Below are 19,423 nucleotides of genomic sequence, written 5' to 3' on the forward strand. Positions count from 1 at the left end.
TCCTGATCGCATGTCCAAAGTACATGAGACTCTAAGGAGAATTCTGGCTGTACTTCTTCCAAGACAGATGTTTGTTCTTTTTGGCAGCTCATGGTACTTGAAATATTCTTCACCAGCACCAGAGTTCAAATGCTTGAATGCGTTTTCAGTTTTCCTTATTCAGTGTCCAGTGTTCACATGGATGTGAGGCGGTACCCTGGCTTGGGTCAGGGACACCTGAGTTCTCAAAGTAGTACCCTTCCTGTTTCAACACTTGAAAAAGGTCTTGTGCAGCAGACTCACCCAATGCAGTACATCATTTGATCTCATGATTGTTGCTTCCGTAGCATTGATTGTGGATTCAACCATGATGAAATCCATGACAATGTCAATCTTTTCACCATTTATTGTATTGTTACCTATTAGTCCAGAGAGGATTTTTCTATTAGTCCAGTTGTGATGATTTTTCTATTCTTTACATTGAGTTTTAATACTTGGTCTCCATCAGCAAAGTTGTGTCATCTGCATATCACAAGTTGTTATAAGCCTTCCCTCATTCCTGAGACGGCCTTTTTCACATAATCCAGCTTCTCGGATCATTTGTTCAGCACACTATTGTTATCATTTAATTATTTAATCTAATGTTTACAGGAAGCTGATTGTTCAAATGATTAATATAATATAGGATAATATCAAAATGCACTGTATTTTTGACTTTGATAGATTGTGACAAATTTAAAAGGGTTTTAAAAGATCAGAGAACAGGGAAAGAGGGACCAGACTTCAACCCAGTGCTCCAGACGTGAATGCAACATACCGGCACGAGGCAGGGAACCAATAGAGGTCTGAGGGGCTGGTCCCAACCCCAGCTATGTGGAGAGTCCCCCTTCCCCCTGGAAGAATTTACTTCAGAGGACAGCACTGAAGCTACAGCTCAGGGAGAGGGATACATCTAATCAGAGCACACAGGAGCAAATGAAGGGGGAGGGAGAGGAGTGGAGCACATCCTAGCCCACCAAGCCCTGAGGACAATATTCCTGCTCAGAGTAGCCAGTGCACAGAGAGGATCATAGGGCTGGCCCCACTACAAGACAAGATATCCCTCACAGACTCATAATGCTTCATGAGACAACACTGGAGACACAGTGCAGAAATGGTGCCCGATTTGACTCCATCACACAAGGCAAAACACTAAGGGCATGCAACAGAACAGCAAGGAGAGCAAAGTGATGAAATTCCCGGGTAATACCAAATATAGACTCTGGGACAAGGGCATGGCACCCCATCAGACTGGACTGGAAAATACTCCAAAGGTCAACAAACAGACCTTGAGCTATGCATAAACTTTTCTTTGTTTTTTGTTGGGTTTTGTTGTTGATGTTTTGTTTTCTTTTGTTGCTCTGTCTTGATTTTGTGCTTATTATTGTCTCTGCAGGTCTATCTAGATAAGATAGGCAGGATAAACAGTCTGGAGGAGAAAACAACATGACCGACATTCCAGGGGGGTAATCAGGAGAAGTGGGGAGGGGGGCGAAAGGAAGTGAGTGTTAACAAACCTAGGGACAATGGAGGAGAGCATAGGAGGCCAAGAGGAATTACTGAAACCCCAATGAAGGCTGAACATGGTAGTGGGACAAGAGGAAAGTAAAAGGAAATAGAGGAAAGAACTAGGAGGAAATATATTTATATGTGATGATTGTGAAATAGATCTATGTACATGTATTTATAGGTTTGGTATTAAAGTAGCAGATGGACATTGGGCCTCAACTCAAGTACTTTCTCAAGGCATGAACATTTTGTTCTATTGACATGGCATTCCATGATGCTCACCTTCAGGGCACAATTGCTGAAGACAAAGCAAGTCCATAAGCAAATGTGCAAAGAAAGCTGATGGGGCCCGGCTATTAAAAGATTTAGCATCTGGGGTCTTAAAGGCTTGGAGATAAACAAGCAGCCATCTAGCTGAGAAGCAGCAAAGCCCACATGGAAGAAGTACACCAGTCTGTGTGATCATGAGGTGTTGATAGGGTAAGGTATCAGGCATCAAAGACCCAGAACAAAAAAACATATCATTGTGAAGAGGGAGTACAGAGTGGAGACTCAAAGCCCATCTGTAGGCAATTGGACATGCCCTTACAGAAGGGTTGTGGGGAGGAGGTGAGCTAGCCAGGGTGCAGTATAGCACCGATGAAACATATAACTTTCCTCTAGTTCATTAATGCTTCTTCCCCCCACTATCATAACCCCAATTATACCTTACAAATCTGGCTAGACCAGAGCATGTACACAGGTATAGATAAGAACTGGAAACCCAGGGAATCCAGGACAGATAACCCCCTCAGGACCAATAATGAGAGTAGTGCTACCAGAAGGTTAAGGGGAAGGTAGGGGAAGAAAGGGGAAACCCATAACAATGATCTACATATAACCCCCTCCCTGGTAGTTGGACAACAGAAAAGTGGGTGAAGGGAGATGTCGGTCAGTGTAAGACATGAAAGAAAATCATAATTTATAAGTTTTCAAGAGGGAGGGAGGGAGGAAGGGCGGGGGAGAGGCGGGGGTGAAAGAGAAGCTGTTATCAAGGGTTCAAGTAGCAAGAATATGTTTTGAAAAATATGATGGCAACAAATATACAAATGTGCTTGACACGATGAATGAAAGATGGATTGTTATAAGAGTTGTATGGGCCCCCAATAAAATTATTTATAAAAATATCAGAGAAACCTCTTTAAATCTCAAAGGACAAGGTTTTCTCAATAATGTGTGGAGTTTCCTGACAACAATCTAAATACCATTCTCATTAAGGAACTCAGACATATTTCAGGCAAGAGACAGTGTGATGGCCCCAGGTCCCTGAAGGGACTCCAGGCGCATGTGTGCTTAAATATGCATTTATTGGGGTGGGGGCAAGAAAGGGTGAAATCTATCTTAAATCTTCCTGTTTGAGGTGGCGCAAAATGGTAATGTTGAGGCTTCTTGATATATCTTCCATCTAGGTCAATACACTTTTGAAAGTAGAATTTCTATCTCTCTACCTCTCTTTTGAAGAGTTCTGTACCTTTGAGCTATTCTGCATCAAAATGGCAGGTTGGGCATCCTTGAGAGACTCAAATCCTGTTCCTTTTAAGTATTTTTTGATTTGTGGGAACAAAAAGAAGTCTGAAAGGGCGATGGACTCAGGTTCATAACACAGATCTGGAAGGACAGCCCTGGAAACCTTTGAAGAATGAACCAGTGTATTGTCATGATAGAAAACCATTCCTCACTGTCAATTTCTTGCCCTTTGTTACAACAATGCAGCTTTCAATTTTCTTCAAACTTCTTCCTAATAAACTCACATGATTACTTTGTGTCCTTTGAGAATCATGTACCACGATCACCCATTAGGATCCCAAACCCAGTTGCCATAAATTTCAGAGCTGACCTTTCTGCCCTGAAATGAACTGGCTCCGCAAGTCCCTTGGGAAGCCAGGTTTTATTAGACCTTTCTTGAAGACACCTTTATGAGACTAAGACAAGTGTTGGATGGCGAGAACTTGTTTGCAGCTGTCCACTTATCACACAGGCATTGTTACCCCCGTTTAATTTGGGGGGACCTATGCATTAAACTGGAATCCTCGTAGTCATACATAGTGACTTACAAACCCTCGTTCACGACTGTGACTGCAGTCACATCCAACATCAGTAAAGCAAGCCTTATTTCCAGCCAGAAAAAAAATATTGTTAGGAGCAAGAGGGGTGCTTTCTTACACAACATGAGGGCAAGGCAAAAATTGAAGCACAAAGAAAAGCATTAATTTTGTTAAAATAAATCTTTCTATTAGCAAAATAATGCAGCGTCAAGCATGTGCGATGTCTCAGGATTAAAACAGGAAGACCCCAGGGGGAACCGATGACAAGGATCTATATATAACCCCCTCCCTGGGGGTGGACAACAGAAAAGTGGGTGAAAGGAGACATTGGTCAGTGTAAGGCATGGAGAAATAATAATAATTTATGAATTGTTAAGGGTTCATGAAGGAGGGAGGGGGAGGAGGGAGGGGGACAAAATGAGGAGCTGATACCAAGGGCTCAAGAAGAAAGCAAATGTTTTGAAAATGATGATGGTAACAAATGTACTTGACACAATGGATAGATGGATGGATGGATGGATGGATGGATGGATGGATGAATTGTGATAAGAGTTGTACAGGCCCCCAATAAAATGCTTTTAAAAAATATAAGATCCTGACATGAGGTCTTATTAGGTACAAGTTGCATTTTGGAAATGTGCAATTAGGAATGACAGTATTAAGATGTAGCCACAGGAATATAGTTAACTGGAACTAGGATGTACCTACAAGGACAAACACTACAGAAGACTCAAGACTCACATTGTAGGAACTTCAGAGATCAAGGGTCCCTCTTGTGATGAACCTCTTCTGCAGTTATGGAAATGACTGCCAGCTGTCCCTGACTGAAGACTACTTGAGGCACAATGACCCAGAAAGTCCATATGGTACCAAAGGCAAAAGCTTAATTTGCTATATCACTTCGAACTGCATAAATCCATTTTCCCAGAAGGAGGAAGATTAATTGTCAGGCACACACGGGGAGGGTGACTTTCAACAAAGCTGTAACTTTGGAGGCAGATGCAGGGGATGCTATTTAACAGTGATTATCTTTGATCGTGAGGATGTAAAGCGATGGTTGTTTGTGCCTCTACTTTTCTATAATAGGTGTATATTAACATCTATAATGTTAAGTAGATAATTGCAAACTATACTACTCTATCTCACCCCCAAATGCGTTGCCATAGAGTTGTGTACCCCTTGTAGCCACTCTATGCAGCAGAGTAGAATTGCCCCAGTGAGTGTACAAGACAGTTAACCCTTTACGGGAATAGAAAACGTTCTCCCGATGAGTGGCTGATAATTTCAATCTGCTGCCCTGGTGGCTAGCAGCCGAATTCATTCAGGAGCCACTGTACCTCCAGGGCTGCTTCTACCCCTCCCCAACCCCCCCTATGGGCCCAAGAGATGAAAGCAACTTGGCTCCTTTATGAACAACACTTAAAATCAATTCAGTCATATTTGGTATTAGAAAATAGCCAAAAGTTAATCAAGCATAGTCAATATTAAAAACACCCCAAAAGTCAATATAGAGTTTTTTTTCCACTGATGAGTTAAAGCAAACCCTGTGCGTTTCTGAGACCGCCGTTAGAAAAAGGATCTTCTAGTGGTTGGAAACTACCCATCCTGCAGTCCGCAGCCCAATGCGTAACGGCTGGGGCTCCTGGTTACTAACAAAGATGTTTAAACTCTGATTTTGTTTGAGAGGAAATGAGATAGAAGGTAATTAGCTACTTGCTGTGCTCTTATTGTGACCAGGTTCTCCATGACAGCATCTTTGTAACAAAGTCTGACCTGAGCCAATAAGCAGCACCGTTGGGTCAAGAATGCCAATAGTTGGCGATTAGGAAGTTTAAACTCTTTATGGGGAAACATTGTGTATCATGGTAAATTTCTACTCCACTAGTCTGTTATAAAAAGCGTTTGTGAAACTTAGAAATACCCTATATGTATGTCTCGGTAGAAAAACCTCATTTCTCCTTGGTAAATCTTGGTTAAGCAGAATATTTCAATAACTGAGGAGGAAGCCCCTGGTTTTCCAGTAAATTGTTTTAGGAAAATTTACCTTTTTGTGAAAAAATAGATCCTCACCTACATATTTTACAAGAAAAACTAAATAGTAAAACTAAATTGTAGCAAACAGGTGTTAGCTGCTATTGAGTCATCTTAGACTAGTGCTAAACTCATATGTAGCCGAATAATAAAATGTTGCCCATACCGGCATGTACCAGGGATCAATAGGGAGGTCTGTGGGGCCGGCCACAATCCCAACTATGTGGACATCCCCCCACCCCCTCAGAAGAAAACACTTCAGAGGACAGCCCTGGACTACAGCTTGGGAGGAAGGGTGCATCTGATTAGAGCACACGGGGGAAATGAAAAGAGATGGAGAGGGATGGGAGGACATGCTGGTTGACCAAGCCCTGAGGACCATATTCCTGCTCAAAGCAGACAACGCACAGAGAGGACCATAGGGCGGCACCACCATGAGACAGGACATCCCTCACTAAACCATAGCGCTGCGGGTGACAATACTGGAGACACAGTGCAGGAATTGTACACAATCTGACCCCATCACGCTGGCGCACAACATGAAGGGCATGCAACAGAGCAGCAAGGGGAACAAGGTGATGAAATATCTGGGGAATACCAAAAGTAGGCTTTGGAGACGGAGTGTGTACCCCATCAGACTCCACTGGAAAACACTCGTCAACAAACAGACCTTGAACTATTTATAGGTCTTTCCATTTTTGTCAGTGGCTTTCTCTCTGTTGTTGTTTTGTTGGTCTTGAATTCCTTTGTTGTTTTATTTGGCTTTGCTTGGTTTTTGTGCTTATTAACGTACCTGCATGTCTATCTAGATAAGATAGGTGGGATAAATAATTTGGAGACGAAAAGAATGGAACCAATGTTTCCAGGGGATATGGGAGAAGGGGAGGTGGGAGAAAGAAAGGCAGGGGGATGGGGTGGGGGGAGCCAACCCAGGGACAAGGGAACAACAAGTAAACTAAAATCAATGGTGAGAAGTGTGGCTTAATCAAGAGCAATGTAGCAGTGAGGAATTACTAAACCTGAATGCAGGCTGAACATGATGGTGGGACAAGAGGAAAGTAAAAGAAAATAGAGGAAAGAATTGGGAGGCAAAGGACATTTATAGAGGTCTAAAAACAGTCATGTACCTATGTAAATATATATAAACACATATAAACATATATAGAGAGGAATAGAACTATGTACTCTTATTTATATATTAAGAATTAAGGTTGCAAATGGACATTGGGCCTTGACTGAAGTACTCCCTCAACACAACACTTTGTTCCAACAATCCAGCATTCTGTGATGCTCACCTTTCCAACACGATCACTGAAGACAAAATGGGTGCCTCAGTAAATTTGGTAAAGAAAGCTGATGGTGCCTGCCTATCAAAAGATATGGTGTCTGAGGTCTTAAAGGCTTGAAGATAAACAAGCAGCTATCTAGCTGAGAAGTAAAAAAGCCCACATGGAAGAAGCACACCAGACTGTGTAATCATTAGGTGTTGAAGGGATCAGGTACCAGGCATTTAAAACCCAGAACAAAATCATACCCAAGTTGAATGGGCCGGGGTGTGTGTGTGTCGAGGCAGGGGGTGTGATGTAGTGGAGACCCAGTGCCCATCTGTGGACATTTGGACATCCCCTCAGAGAGGGGTCACAGGGAAGAGATGAGCCATTCAGGGTGCAGTATACCACCAATGAAACACACAACTTTCCTCTAGTTCTTTGGTGCTTCCTAACCCCAACAATCTTGACCTCAGTTCTACTTTACAAATCAGATTAGGCCAGAACATGCACACTGCCCACAACACAGGAAATCCAGGATAGATAAACCCCTCAGGGCCAATAATGAGAGTAGAGATACCACGAGGATTAGGGGAGAGTGGGAGGGAGAAAGAGGAATCAGTCACAAGGATCTATCTATAACCCCCTCTCAGGGGGATGAACAATAGAAAACTGGGTGAGGGGTGATGGAGGATGACGTAAGATATGAAAATCATAACATATAACTTATTAAGGGTTCATGAGGGAGGGCAGGTGGTGGGAGGGGAGGGGAAGAAATGGGGAGCTGATAACAGGGGCTCAAGTGGGAAGAGAATGCTTTGAAAATTATGACAGTACATGTAAAAATGTGCTAGACACACTGGATGAATGTATGGATGGTGACAAGAGATATAAGCACTACCAATAAAAGTATTTAATTACAAAATAATGAATAAATAACTAAAATGTTAACCGGTCCTCTGATTTTTTCCTAAGTGATGGTAAGTTTGAATCAGTTGTCTCTACTATTGTATTGATCCATGTCATTCATGATTTCCTCCATTTTTGCTAAAAGTTAAAACACGAAAATTCTTTTAAAAATTAGAACAATATATTGAGTATATCACCAACTGAGCCCCCAAAGGACAAAACTTTTAAACTGGAATCCACATAATAAATCTTCTTAGAAGAAAAATTTTTTCAATGCATTCCTACCCTTCATGTATTTTTCATTCCCTTTATAACAATATAAGCAATTTATTAATGTATCATCTATATGTTAATATAATTATATATTAACCTAGAATCCAGTTATATGTTATGATACTACAGTTAAAAATTTTCATTCAGAAGCTCCTGTTGTATGCTATTGTCTTAAGTTAACATTTATGTCATGGAAATTGGTTTCAGCCCAGAATGTAGAGGAAGGCAAAAAGGCAGGCAGGAAGGGGGGGCATGTGGGAAGCAAAGGAAGTAGAATAGCAACAAAAAAAAAGGTAGGAGGGCGGAAGAGAGGAAGAAGGAAACTGATTTGGAGAGAAGTAGAGAGAAGAAGAAATGGGAAGGAGGCGAGGAACGAGGCAGATTTTCTAGAGGATACCTTCCTGTCATTGCAGGTATCTCCAAAATTACCGCCATGGAATTCAAACAACCCACTTGTCCCATGTGTGCACTGTAGTGGTAGCTTAGAAGTTTGTGTTTACTCTGAGAAACCTGGAAGTGTGCATTTTAAAACGTATTTTCGTTAGCACAGGAAATGGGTAAATTTTGCATCTTTCCCTCTGAAGCCTCAGGTACCGTATCTGAAACAAGAGGTTGAGATAGATTATTCCATAAATCTAAGTCCAGCTAGTAGATCATGGAAGCTCTGAAATGGCCTCATGGTTATTGCTGTACCTGTACCCACAGTGACTGTATCACCTGCTAGTTTCTCCATGGGAGGAGGGGAAAATTCAAAGTGATTTGGAGCTGGGTTAAAATCCTTGCTGCAGAGAGCTGTACCTCCTTCCATGTCCTATTTGCTAAAGGGGCAAATCCCTGTCTCGCATCTTGTAGGAGAACTCGCAAGCAATACATAGCAGTGTCGCATGAGAGCGATGAGTATTATTTTATTTTTTGCTGCTCAGTGTTGTAGAGGCGATCTATGATACACGATGGATCCCTTGGCTAAGAAACACTTTTCTGTTGCACAGTATTGAAAAGTGATCACCCCAGGTCAGATTGCATGCCTTTTCCTCCCCCTTTGAGAGAACATTTCCTCTACAACAGAAGCATGACAAACATATACCATGTGCTCCTTACTATAGAGCCCCAAGACCTTTCCAGCTGTTTACACATCGGATGTAAAATGGCAATTAGACATAGAGGAACAGTGTGATGTGAGCGGCTACGTCAAAAGGCTAAACATTGGGCATGCCCAGTGCAGTGAGTGCGTCCTCCGCCCTCCCACCCCCTCCAGATCGCTCAAGATAAGGCTTGAACTTTGCACTTGCAAATGTCACTGCAGACGGTTTTTTTTCTGCACTGAGGTTTTTTTTTTTAAAAAAAAGGTCCTTGTGCAATTAATTGCCATTAACGAAGAAAGAGTCGGGCAGGAAACATTTAGGGAAGTACCAAGTTTAGAAGGAGTTGCTGGTTTTCCTTGAATGCACTTGAAGTGTACTGTATTTTGAAAGCGATAGAAAGCATTGGATCGCTTCTCCCTCGTCCCTTGCGCCCCCTGGGCAATAGGAAAACCGGAGTCCTTTTGGATTTGTGTCCTCTGGCGGCGGCGCACGGAGTGAAAGTCCCCCGGGGCAGAGGGGGACGGTGGCGGGTGGGGGCTGGGGAAGGAGCATGGCTGGGGAAGGAGCCGGGGCTCTCCAGGGCTCGGCGGCGCGCGCCAGCCTTCTGAGGACCTCTGCCTGGGGCTGCCGCTACGGACCTTGAAGGTGCTGCCTGGCTCATGAAGGCCACCTGGATCAGGCTTCTGAAAAGAGCCAAGGGGGGCCGGCTGAAGACTTCCGATATCTGTGTAAGCTCGGGGGTTTTCATTTGGGGGCGCCGCGGGTTTGGCTGATGCTGTGGCCTGGAGGGAGGAAGGCAGTGGCTGGTTGGATGGAGTTCATCTGGTCATGGTGATGAGAGAGGGGCTCGGGAGATTCCTCACCATTTTATTTTTGGAGCTCCTTTTCCTGCGTGTGGATGGATTTCCATCTAAATAGTCTAGGCAGGTGATTCCTGAAGACACCGCTCCTTCGACATGGATTGGAAAGTGTTGCAAAATGCCTTGCTTAGAGATGGAGTGAAGCTATATGTGGTGCCTTGCAGCTTTGTCTTAGGAGATGCTAGGTGAATAGGGGAGTACCAAATGATGCTGAAGAAGAACGTGCAAGGCAGATCATGGTGGTGGCAGCTTGGAGAGCTCAAGTGTATGCCTCATGCGAGTTTTTAATTGGGTGAGACCGTCTCTTCAGTTCTAAATACCTGTCTCCGTGTGTTGATTATTCTTCTGGAAGCTACCCTTGTGCCCCTCCGTGTCCTTCAGCCTTGCATTGCACCATGGAGTTGGTTGAATAGAAAATAACTTGCCTAGCCCCAGAAAAAAGATACGGATCTGAATAGGATGCTTGGGAAGAAAGAATAACTTGATAGGTAGAACTGCCCCCATTATTGTGTGAGCTGCCCACTGGAGCGTGGATTTGTAGATAGTGTGCTACCCCCCAAAATGGATTATTTTCTCCTCCTTTCAGGAATTCCTAGCACAAGCGAGGAAGCGACCTGCTTCTCCCACAGATACCATAGACTGACTCTCATGTAAAATGTCCCTTGTGCTCCCCAGGGTTCGGCAGACTCCTACACCAGCCGTCCATCCGATTCTGATGTCTCTTTGGAGGAGGACCGGGAGGCCGTGCGGAGAGAGGCAGAGCGGCAGGCCCAGGCCCAGTTGGAGAAAGCAAAGGTATGACCGTTTCTTCCTTACTGACAGGTTTCTTTGCAAATTTTTCAGTGCCCTGCCCTCACTGAGCTGCCTGGGGCAGGTTGTCCGCATGCGTGTGCATGATCTGCTCAAGTATTCCAAATCCGGCTACGTACAAGACGTATAGGAAAAAGGGAATTTCTTTGACAGAAAAAAAAGTGAGATATGAGAGTGGTCTTTACTTCTCTCTTGTTTTATCCAAGCCACTTGTTTCCGTGAGTAGATGATTGATGTGCACACAGAAGCAAATCCTGAATTTACAAAGGCTTCCTAGATCTCTGAAGAAGAAAAGCTGTGTCTTACAATAAGATGATTTTGCATTCCCACCCTTCCTCCTGTAAACCATATATCCATTTGCAAAAACAGATGGTAAAAACAGAAACAAACTTCCCAAGCTAACGTTTATTTTCTCAGACTTGAATGAACCCCACCCCCTCTGCCCCTACCTGCCTCCAATGTCACTCCCTGGGTGTTGGCAATAGTAGTTTCTTACATTTAAAAAAAATAGACTGACTTATGCTTTCTGAAAATAAAGCAAGGAAATTTTGTATTGATCAGAAAACCAATGTCTTATTTATAATCTATCAAGGTAGGGAGAGAAGCTGATACCAAGGACTCAATAGAAAGTCAATGTCTAGAAAAGAATGATGGCAACATATGTGCAAATATGCCTGAGACAATTGGTGGATGGATTGTAATAGTTGCAAGAGCCCCCCAATAAAATGATCTTTCGTTTTTTTTTAAATTAAATTTATAAACCAATGCCTTCCCTTGGACCAGCTTCTTTGCCATCCCAGAATACTAAAGTGGGTCGATGGGTGGCTCTTCTTGCTCCGGGCTCTGCGTGGGTTGTGCAGCACTGTCAGCCTGTTGGATAGTGTTGACTCTCTCCACAGGGCTTCCCAGGCTGTGAGCTCCAGATGACCAGGGCTTTTCTCCTAGGAAGCCACTGCGTGGGCCAGAACCACTGACCTTTCTGCTTCTGCTTAACTCTGGTGCCACCAGAGCTCCTGTAGAATGGGGACTTCAAAATTTCATGGGGAAATGTAATTTACAATCATGGAAGGTTGCTGGAGATCACATAGGAATTATAGAGCTGGAAACTGTCGTTCAGGGCGCGTCTCATGACACAAACTGTCATGATTTGTATACCTTTCCTCAGGGAGTCATTCTGAATAGCAGCTATTTCTATGCCATAGACTGTTGTCTATTTGGTTTCTGTGGTAACCCGATCGCTTCTGAATGAACCTAGTTCTACAAGGTGGTGGTTTTCTTTCGGAAGAAATCACTGCTTTGGAGAGTATAAATACTGTGTTCACCTGCTGAACACGATAAAGGTGGCATTAGAGAGATTCTGCCCGCAGCTCCAGGTCTGAGAGGAGTAAAGTCTGTGTGTTGCTATGGGGATGTGGCGCAGAGATGCTGGGTGGGTGTGGATGCATGGGCAGTCCTTATGTAATATTCATGACCTCCCAGCACAGCTGCCGTACTAGTTCACCGAGGAGCTGCCAGGAGACTTGGACTTTTGCAAAGCAGTATTCCCATACAGCAAAACAATGCTCTCACCTCAGTTGGCTGAGCAATCGTCTCCAGGTCTGGCACTGTCTTTAAGTGCAAAACAACTCAGAAACCGCAGCTGCAGGAGAGATGCTTTTGTGTAAGTGGAAGCTGATAAGCCGATAAAGGTGTGGTCTGATTGCCATAAAACAGCCTGCTTGATGGAAGTTTGCCATTGGAAACACTCAGCCAAACCCACTGCCACCAGGGGCTGTGGCCTACTCACAGCCACACCATGTCAGTATGCAGAGGGGAACTGCTCCCTGGGGTTTTCAAGGCAAGATGACCAGGCCTTTCCCCGGAGGCACACTGGTGGCATTCAGACCACCACCCTTTGGATTTGCATTTGAGTGCTTAACCCTCTGAGCCACCCAGGGACTCCCATTACGAAAGTGAAAGTTGACACTGAATGAATTCCAAATCATTGGGAGAAAAAATTATATCATGAACATATGCCTAGTAGAATTCATTTCCACGGGTTTGTAGGGCAATGACTAGATGCCGTGGTCTAGAATCCTAATGCTGCATTCTGATTTCGCACCAGGGTGCAAGGAAGAGTCAAGGGGAAAAATACGTTTTTAGTTCAGAAATCAGATTTTTTTTTTCTTCCCACTCAGTTGGTAGCTCATTTATTCCTGTCACTTTCATACACAGAAACTGAACAGATGCTCCAGTTCGCCTTCCATCCCAATGCGTCGGAGATTTGTTTTTCAAAGTCTTTGGTCATCCGATGGAGCATTTTTATCCATGAGTCTCGAGTGTTCTCAGTCATGAGCACATGGCGCAGCTATGTGGGACATTTCTGTATGTTCTCAGCTAAGGTGCTCTGATCCTAAATCAAGCTACGTGCGTGGTACATGCCGGGCTTTGCACTGGTTCTTTCTGGGTCCGAAACTAGAACAATCCTGAATTTTAAACATATGGATGAACCAGAAGGGGAAGTAGAATTGGAAAAATTGCAGGCAGAAAGAAGTCTTGCTAGAAACTTCATCTCCCTCTTAGAAAGGAAGGGCAGGATATGTGGGGCAAAGCAACCAAGTGTGCTGCCCGTTGAATGTGGAGCAGAGATGTTCAAGGCCACTGGGCTGCTGTAGTTGTTGAATGCTCTCTAAACTCTACACACCAGTCTCCTGAAAGGGCGTCTACTTTACCACCCCCTTGAATTTCCCATTGCAGGCCTGTGACCTGTAAGCTTTTCCATTCAGGGTCACCGTTTGAGATCACCCAAATGTACAAATCTAAGTTGGTTCTGGTTTCACTGCATTGGTATGAATGAACCAGGTCATTCTGGTTCAAAGCCCTGGCTACTTGTTATAGAGACGAATAAATTTATAGTTATGAATGATGGAGATGATGAAAGGAAATAGGAATTTAAAACAAATGGAAGGTAATTGAAGGGTTATTTCTTCCATCTAAAGGAAATAATTAGTTTACATCTGTTTTCTTTAAAATTATGTCAATATCTGAAAATGTCACTGTACACAAATAAATTACATTTGGGCAAATTAGAATTGAGTATGTTCTGAAAGGAGATGGAAGGTGGAGATCTAAGTTTACTTCATGTTTCATCATCGTGTGGGTAGATTGGGTTTATGAATTCTGATTTCCTGAGGAAGGATTACGAAAAAGAGGCTGGAGATGGTTAGCTCTTCATTCGATTATTTCATTGCTCCCCTCTGCCAACATATCATCATGCCTTTGGGGGACCTATTTTAATCTGAAGGCTTAGAGTTTTTAAATACATCAACCCATCACTTTAGCCAGAAAACACTTTGGATTTTGGGAAACAAATCAGACTTTTCCTACCCTTATGTTGTTATGACCATGGCATCCATCAAACAGAAAGACTTTTCTTTTTTTTTTCTTTTTTTACATTTTATTAGGGACTCATACAACTCTTATCACAATCCATACATATACATACATCAATTGTATAAAGCACATCCATACATTCCCTGCCCCAATCATTCTCAAAGCATTTGCTCTCTACTTAAGCCCTTTGCATCAGGTCCTCTTTTTTTTTTCCCCTCCCTCCCCTCTACCCCCTCCCTCATGTGCCTTTGGTAATTTATACATCGTTATTTTGTCATATCTTGCCCTATCCGGAGTCTCCCCTCCCCCCTTTATCTGCTGTCCCTCTCCCAGGGAAGAGGTCACATGTGGATCCTTGTAATCCGTTCCCCCTTTCCAACCCACTCACCCTCCACTCTCCCAGTATCACCCCTCACACCCTTGGTCCTGAAGGTAACATCCACCCTGGATTCCCTGTGTCTCCAGCCCTCATATGTACCAGTGTACATCCTCTGCCCTATCCAGCCCTGCAAGGTAGAATTCGGATCATGGTAGTTGGGGGGAGGAACCATCCAGGATCTGGGGGAAAGCTGTGTTCTTCATCGGTACTACCTCGCACCCTAATTAACCCATCTCCTCTCCTAAACCCCTCTATGAGGGGATCTCCATTGGCCGACACTTGGGCCTTGGGTCTCCACTCTGCACTTCCCCCTTCATTTAATATGGTGTGTGTGTATATATATATATATATACACACATATATACATATACACATATATACACACACATATATCTTTTTTTTTTTTGCATGATGCCTTTCAGCAATCCTAACAGGCCTAGTCTAGACCTCAGCAGTGCTTTGAGGTCATGGGACTGTGTGTCTGAACTGTCTCGTCCATTAATTGCCATCTTAATTCCTCTGTGCAATAATGTGATGGAACCAGAGACACTGCTTTTAGAAGTTGTGACTGCCATTAAAGCAGATTGTGGTGGTGAGTGCACACTCTTTTTAACATGTTTTAAGGCATTGAACTGTGTGATTTGTGAATTGTATGTCAATGAATCTATTTAAATTAACAACAGAAGAAATTCATTGAACTCTCAAATGGAAACAATCAGTAAATGTACTTTGAACAACTACTGACTGACAAAAATAAGTAATGAAATAGAAATCTATTTTTACATGTAAAAGAAAAAGGAGTGAGAAAAGAAATGGTGGCCTACCAAAGATTATTTAATGGAGACACGCTGCCCTTCTCCAGACTTCTTCAGCAGTTGGTTGGAGCATCTCTTAAACTAGGGGCCCTTTCAGTAGGCCAGATTGTATCTTTAATTTTTAAGGAAATAAATATCAACTGACTTGACCTTGTTTTTCACTTTTGCCTTTCTGAATCCAAGTGAGGGGTTGTTAATCCTATTCGGTATGTGGCCAACCCTGCCTAGTTTAAGCATGATGCTCCAGTGGGGTGATAACTGAAAGGCCCGTGGGCTCAACCTACCAATGGCTCCGTGGGACAAGGAGGAGGCAGTCTGCTTTCGTAAAGATGGGCAGAGCTGGCAACCCCGGGAAACAGTTCTACTCTGTCTTAGAGAGCCACTCGCTGTTGGGATTGGCTGTGTGAGAGTGGGTGGATAATCAGAAGTGATGGATGAATTTAATTTATTCTCACAATTAAAAGCAGTTGGTTGTGATATAAGTCATAGCCCGTACGATTTGCCCACTTGAAATGTGAGTCCATTGGCTTTTGGTATAGTCAATGCTTTGCAGTCATCAACAACAAGCAATTTTGAGAGCATTTTCATGGTTCCCCAAAGAGACGCTGTGCTCATTCATTAATCAGTCGCCCCTCATTTCCCCCTAACCTCTTCATCCCTTCCCCAAACCCACAGCCATCGAGTCAATTTTGATTCGTAGTAACCCTATACAGGATTCCTGAAGCTGTAAATCTTTACTAAAGCATCCTGCCTCATCTTTCTCCAGAAGTGAGGGTGGTTGGTTTGAACGGTGAAGCTTTGTGCCTCCGAGATCCCTAGACAACCACGAATAGGCTTCCTGTCCCTCTGGATTTGTTTATTCTGGATCTGTCATTTAAATACAGCCATATGATAGGTGGCCTTTTGTGACTGAGTACTTTCACTTACATACTGTTTTCAAGGTTCATTCATATTGTAGCACAAGTGCTACTTGATTCCTTGATTCTTTTCTTATTGATGAATACTATTCGGTTGCTTGGATATAATATATCCTATTTACCTATTCATCAGTTAATGCGTAGTTATATATGCATTATGTTTTGTATATCATAAATAATCCTGCTACGAACATTCATGTTCAGGTTTCTGTGGCCATATGGTCCCATTTCTCTGGAAATGAAATTGTTGGATCATGGGATCATCTTCTCTTAATTGAAAATTGATTTTCTTTCTCACCTTCCTAGTCCCTACCTCTGTTCTTCAAAATGTGTTCCTTCTATCCTTTGGTCAGGACTCAGAACTGGGAGATAAGAGTGTGGTAGGGATTGAAGCAGAGGTAAAATCAGTTTAGTGTGCATTCTCAGGAGAATGAGTGATATTGCATTTTAAGCCTGTTGTTCCCTTGTCTTTGAATGTCTACTGCATTAAAGAAATTGTATTAGATACCGTGGGAGGGCAGTAGGGACTGAGAAGCCAGTTCCACAAAGTTAGATATCTTGACTGCAAAAAGGATTCATTGCTTGGTTGGGGAGAGCATTCTTATTCTTAACTCAGTCTGATAAAGGGTAGATGAGACTAGAAGTAACTAGATGAGTAGCATGCTTTCTAAGGTGCTTCCAGAGGGAAACACTGCACCCTGCTGGTGGGAACAGAGATGCCTTGCAGAAGGTGAGAGCTTCTAACTGTTTGGCTTAGGAAGTAGAAAGTGGGGAGTGGAGAAGAGGGACATGGCCCCTGATGCGGGGATGTATCGAAAGTAGACGCAGAAGCAGGATTCTGTGGAACCTTTCCAAGAAAGCTTGACTTTTGATATCTTGCCAAAGTGGAATGTCTTTATTCTACCCTCACCTTTATTTGTTTTTTTTTAAACTTAAAAAAAAATCATTTTATTGAGGCCTCGTACAATTCTTATCACAATCCATACATGCATCTATTATGTCAAGCACAGTTGTATAGTTGTTGACATCACCATCCTCAAAACAATGGCTTTGTTTTTGAACCCTTGGTATCAGCTCCTCATTTTTTTCACTCCTTCTCTGCCCCCCTCCCTCATGAACCATTGATAATTTATAAATTATTATTATTTTGTCATGTCTTACACTGTCTGATGTCTCCCTTCACCCACTTTTCTGTTGTCTGTCCCCTAAGGAGGAGGTTCCATGTAGATCCTTGTGATCGGTTCCCCCTTTTACCCCACCTTCCCCTTTCCCTCCTGGTATTGCCACTCTCACCACTGGTCCTGAAGGGATCATCTGTCCTGGATTCCCTGTGTTTCCAGTTCCTATTTGTACCAGTGTGCATCATCTGGTCTAGCCAGATATGTAAGGTAGAATTGGGATCATGATAGTGGGGGGGGGGGCAGAGGGAGCATTCAAGAACCACAGGAAAATCGTATGTTCCATCGTTGCTACACTTATTGTGACTTGAGTAAAAGTTTACGAAGCAGATTTTGAGATTGGCATTCGAAAGCTCACACACATGCGGTTTCATTGCATCCTTTGTAACGGCATCATTGTACCCTGACTTACCGACCTGCACATGGAATTAGTGACTTGGCTGGGTACGGTGTGCAGGGACGAAAAACATTTCCCTCGAAACTGTTTTCCTTGCTCCCAGCATTGCTCTCATGACAGCTGATTTCTCTCTGTCGTGGGGATTTCTTTAACTTTCTCTAATATTTTGTAAGCTATTCTTTTATTGATATTTTGAAATTTTATCACAACGTGTCTGGATGCCGGGTATAAATCTTTTTATTATTATTATTATTAAATACTTTTATGGGTGGCTCTTACAGCTCTTTTCACAATCATCCATTCAGTGTGTCAAGCACCTTTACACATGGCCGCCCGCCATAATCGTTTTCAAAGTATTTTCTTTCTACTTGAGCCCTTGGTATCAGCTCCTCATCCTCACCCCTCCTTCCTCCCTCATGAACCTTTGATAAGTTATAGATTATTATTTTCATATCTTACATCGTCCTCTGTCATCCTTCTCCCACTTTTCTGTTGTTCGAGGGGGTTATAGGTTGATCCTTGTTATCGATTCCTGCTTTCACCCCCTACTTTCCCCTAATCTTCTTGGTATCTCTCTTCTCCTTTTGGCCCTGAAGGATTTATCTATCCTGAATTCGCTGTGTTGCAGGCTCTTATCTGTAGCAGTGTGCATGCTGTAGTGTAATCAAAATCTTAATTTATTTTTATTTTTACCTCATGTGGCTTCTCAGCCACTCATTGTGATAGGCTCGTCACTTTAGAAATGCAAGTTCTGGAAATTATTTTTTTTATAATTACTTCCCTGTTTTATTCTTCTCTAGTTTATCAGTTGTTTGAGGAACTGGACTTCATCTCAACTTGGGGGAAAAAAAGCCTTTACACTTTTGCCAATTCAACTATTGCACATATAGTTCAATGACATTAATTACATTCATCTTGTGCAGCATCACCATTATCCTGTGCTGAATTTCCCATCACTATTAATGGAAAGCCAGAAATAATGTATCTATTCCTATCTCCTTTCTCAGTGTGAATATTTAAAATTTATTTTCAGAAGGAAGCATATTTCACTAAAAGCTCCAAAATAAAACTCACTGCCTTGAAGTCGATGCCAACTCACAGTGACGCTAAAGGGCCAGGTAGAACTGCCCCTGGCTGGCTCCTATGGCTCGTGGTTTTGAACTCCTGACTCTGCAGTTAGCAGCCCCGCATATAACCACGAGCTATGGTTTATTCCTTATATGTAGTAATCAACTTACTACAAAAGAACATGGTTCTCATGTTGTTTTAATTCATAAATGCCTTACTCTGAAAATGTTGCCCAATTTTAAATGTTCTCCTAATTAGTGTTTTTTTTTCAGGAAGGAGAGGGCAATACAATATGCTCATTGGTGCAAAGATGATTTTTATATTAAAAAATATCTAAGTGTTAAAATATAGCAGGTAAGGACAAATATGTCGATATTGTACATGTTCTTAAATCCACAAAATAGAGTATTAAAGAGAACGTGACATCACAGGACAAGTATTAAACTAGATATA

General features: G+C 42.7%; 1 protein-coding gene across 1 annotated transcript in view; it reads left to right on the plus strand.

Moving 5' to 3' along the window:
• CACNB2 (calcium voltage-gated channel auxiliary subunit beta 2) overlaps positions 1-19,423 on the plus strand; it is a 402,030-nt gene that overhangs the window by 252,255 nt on the left and 130,352 nt on the right. The window contains exon 5 of the mRNA XM_075553410.1: positions 10,710-10,829. Coding sequence (XP_075409525.1) covers positions 10,710-10,829 — 120 coding nt within the window. The remainder of the gene's footprint in view (positions 1-10,709; positions 10,830-19,423) is intronic.

This window comes from Tenrec ecaudatus, chromosome 6 (genome assembly GCF_050624435.1).
Source record: "Tenrec ecaudatus isolate mTenEca1 chromosome 6, mTenEca1.hap1, whole genome shotgun sequence".
Classification (NCBI taxonomy): Eukaryota; Metazoa; Chordata; class Mammalia; order Afrosoricida; family Tenrecidae; genus Tenrec; species Tenrec ecaudatus.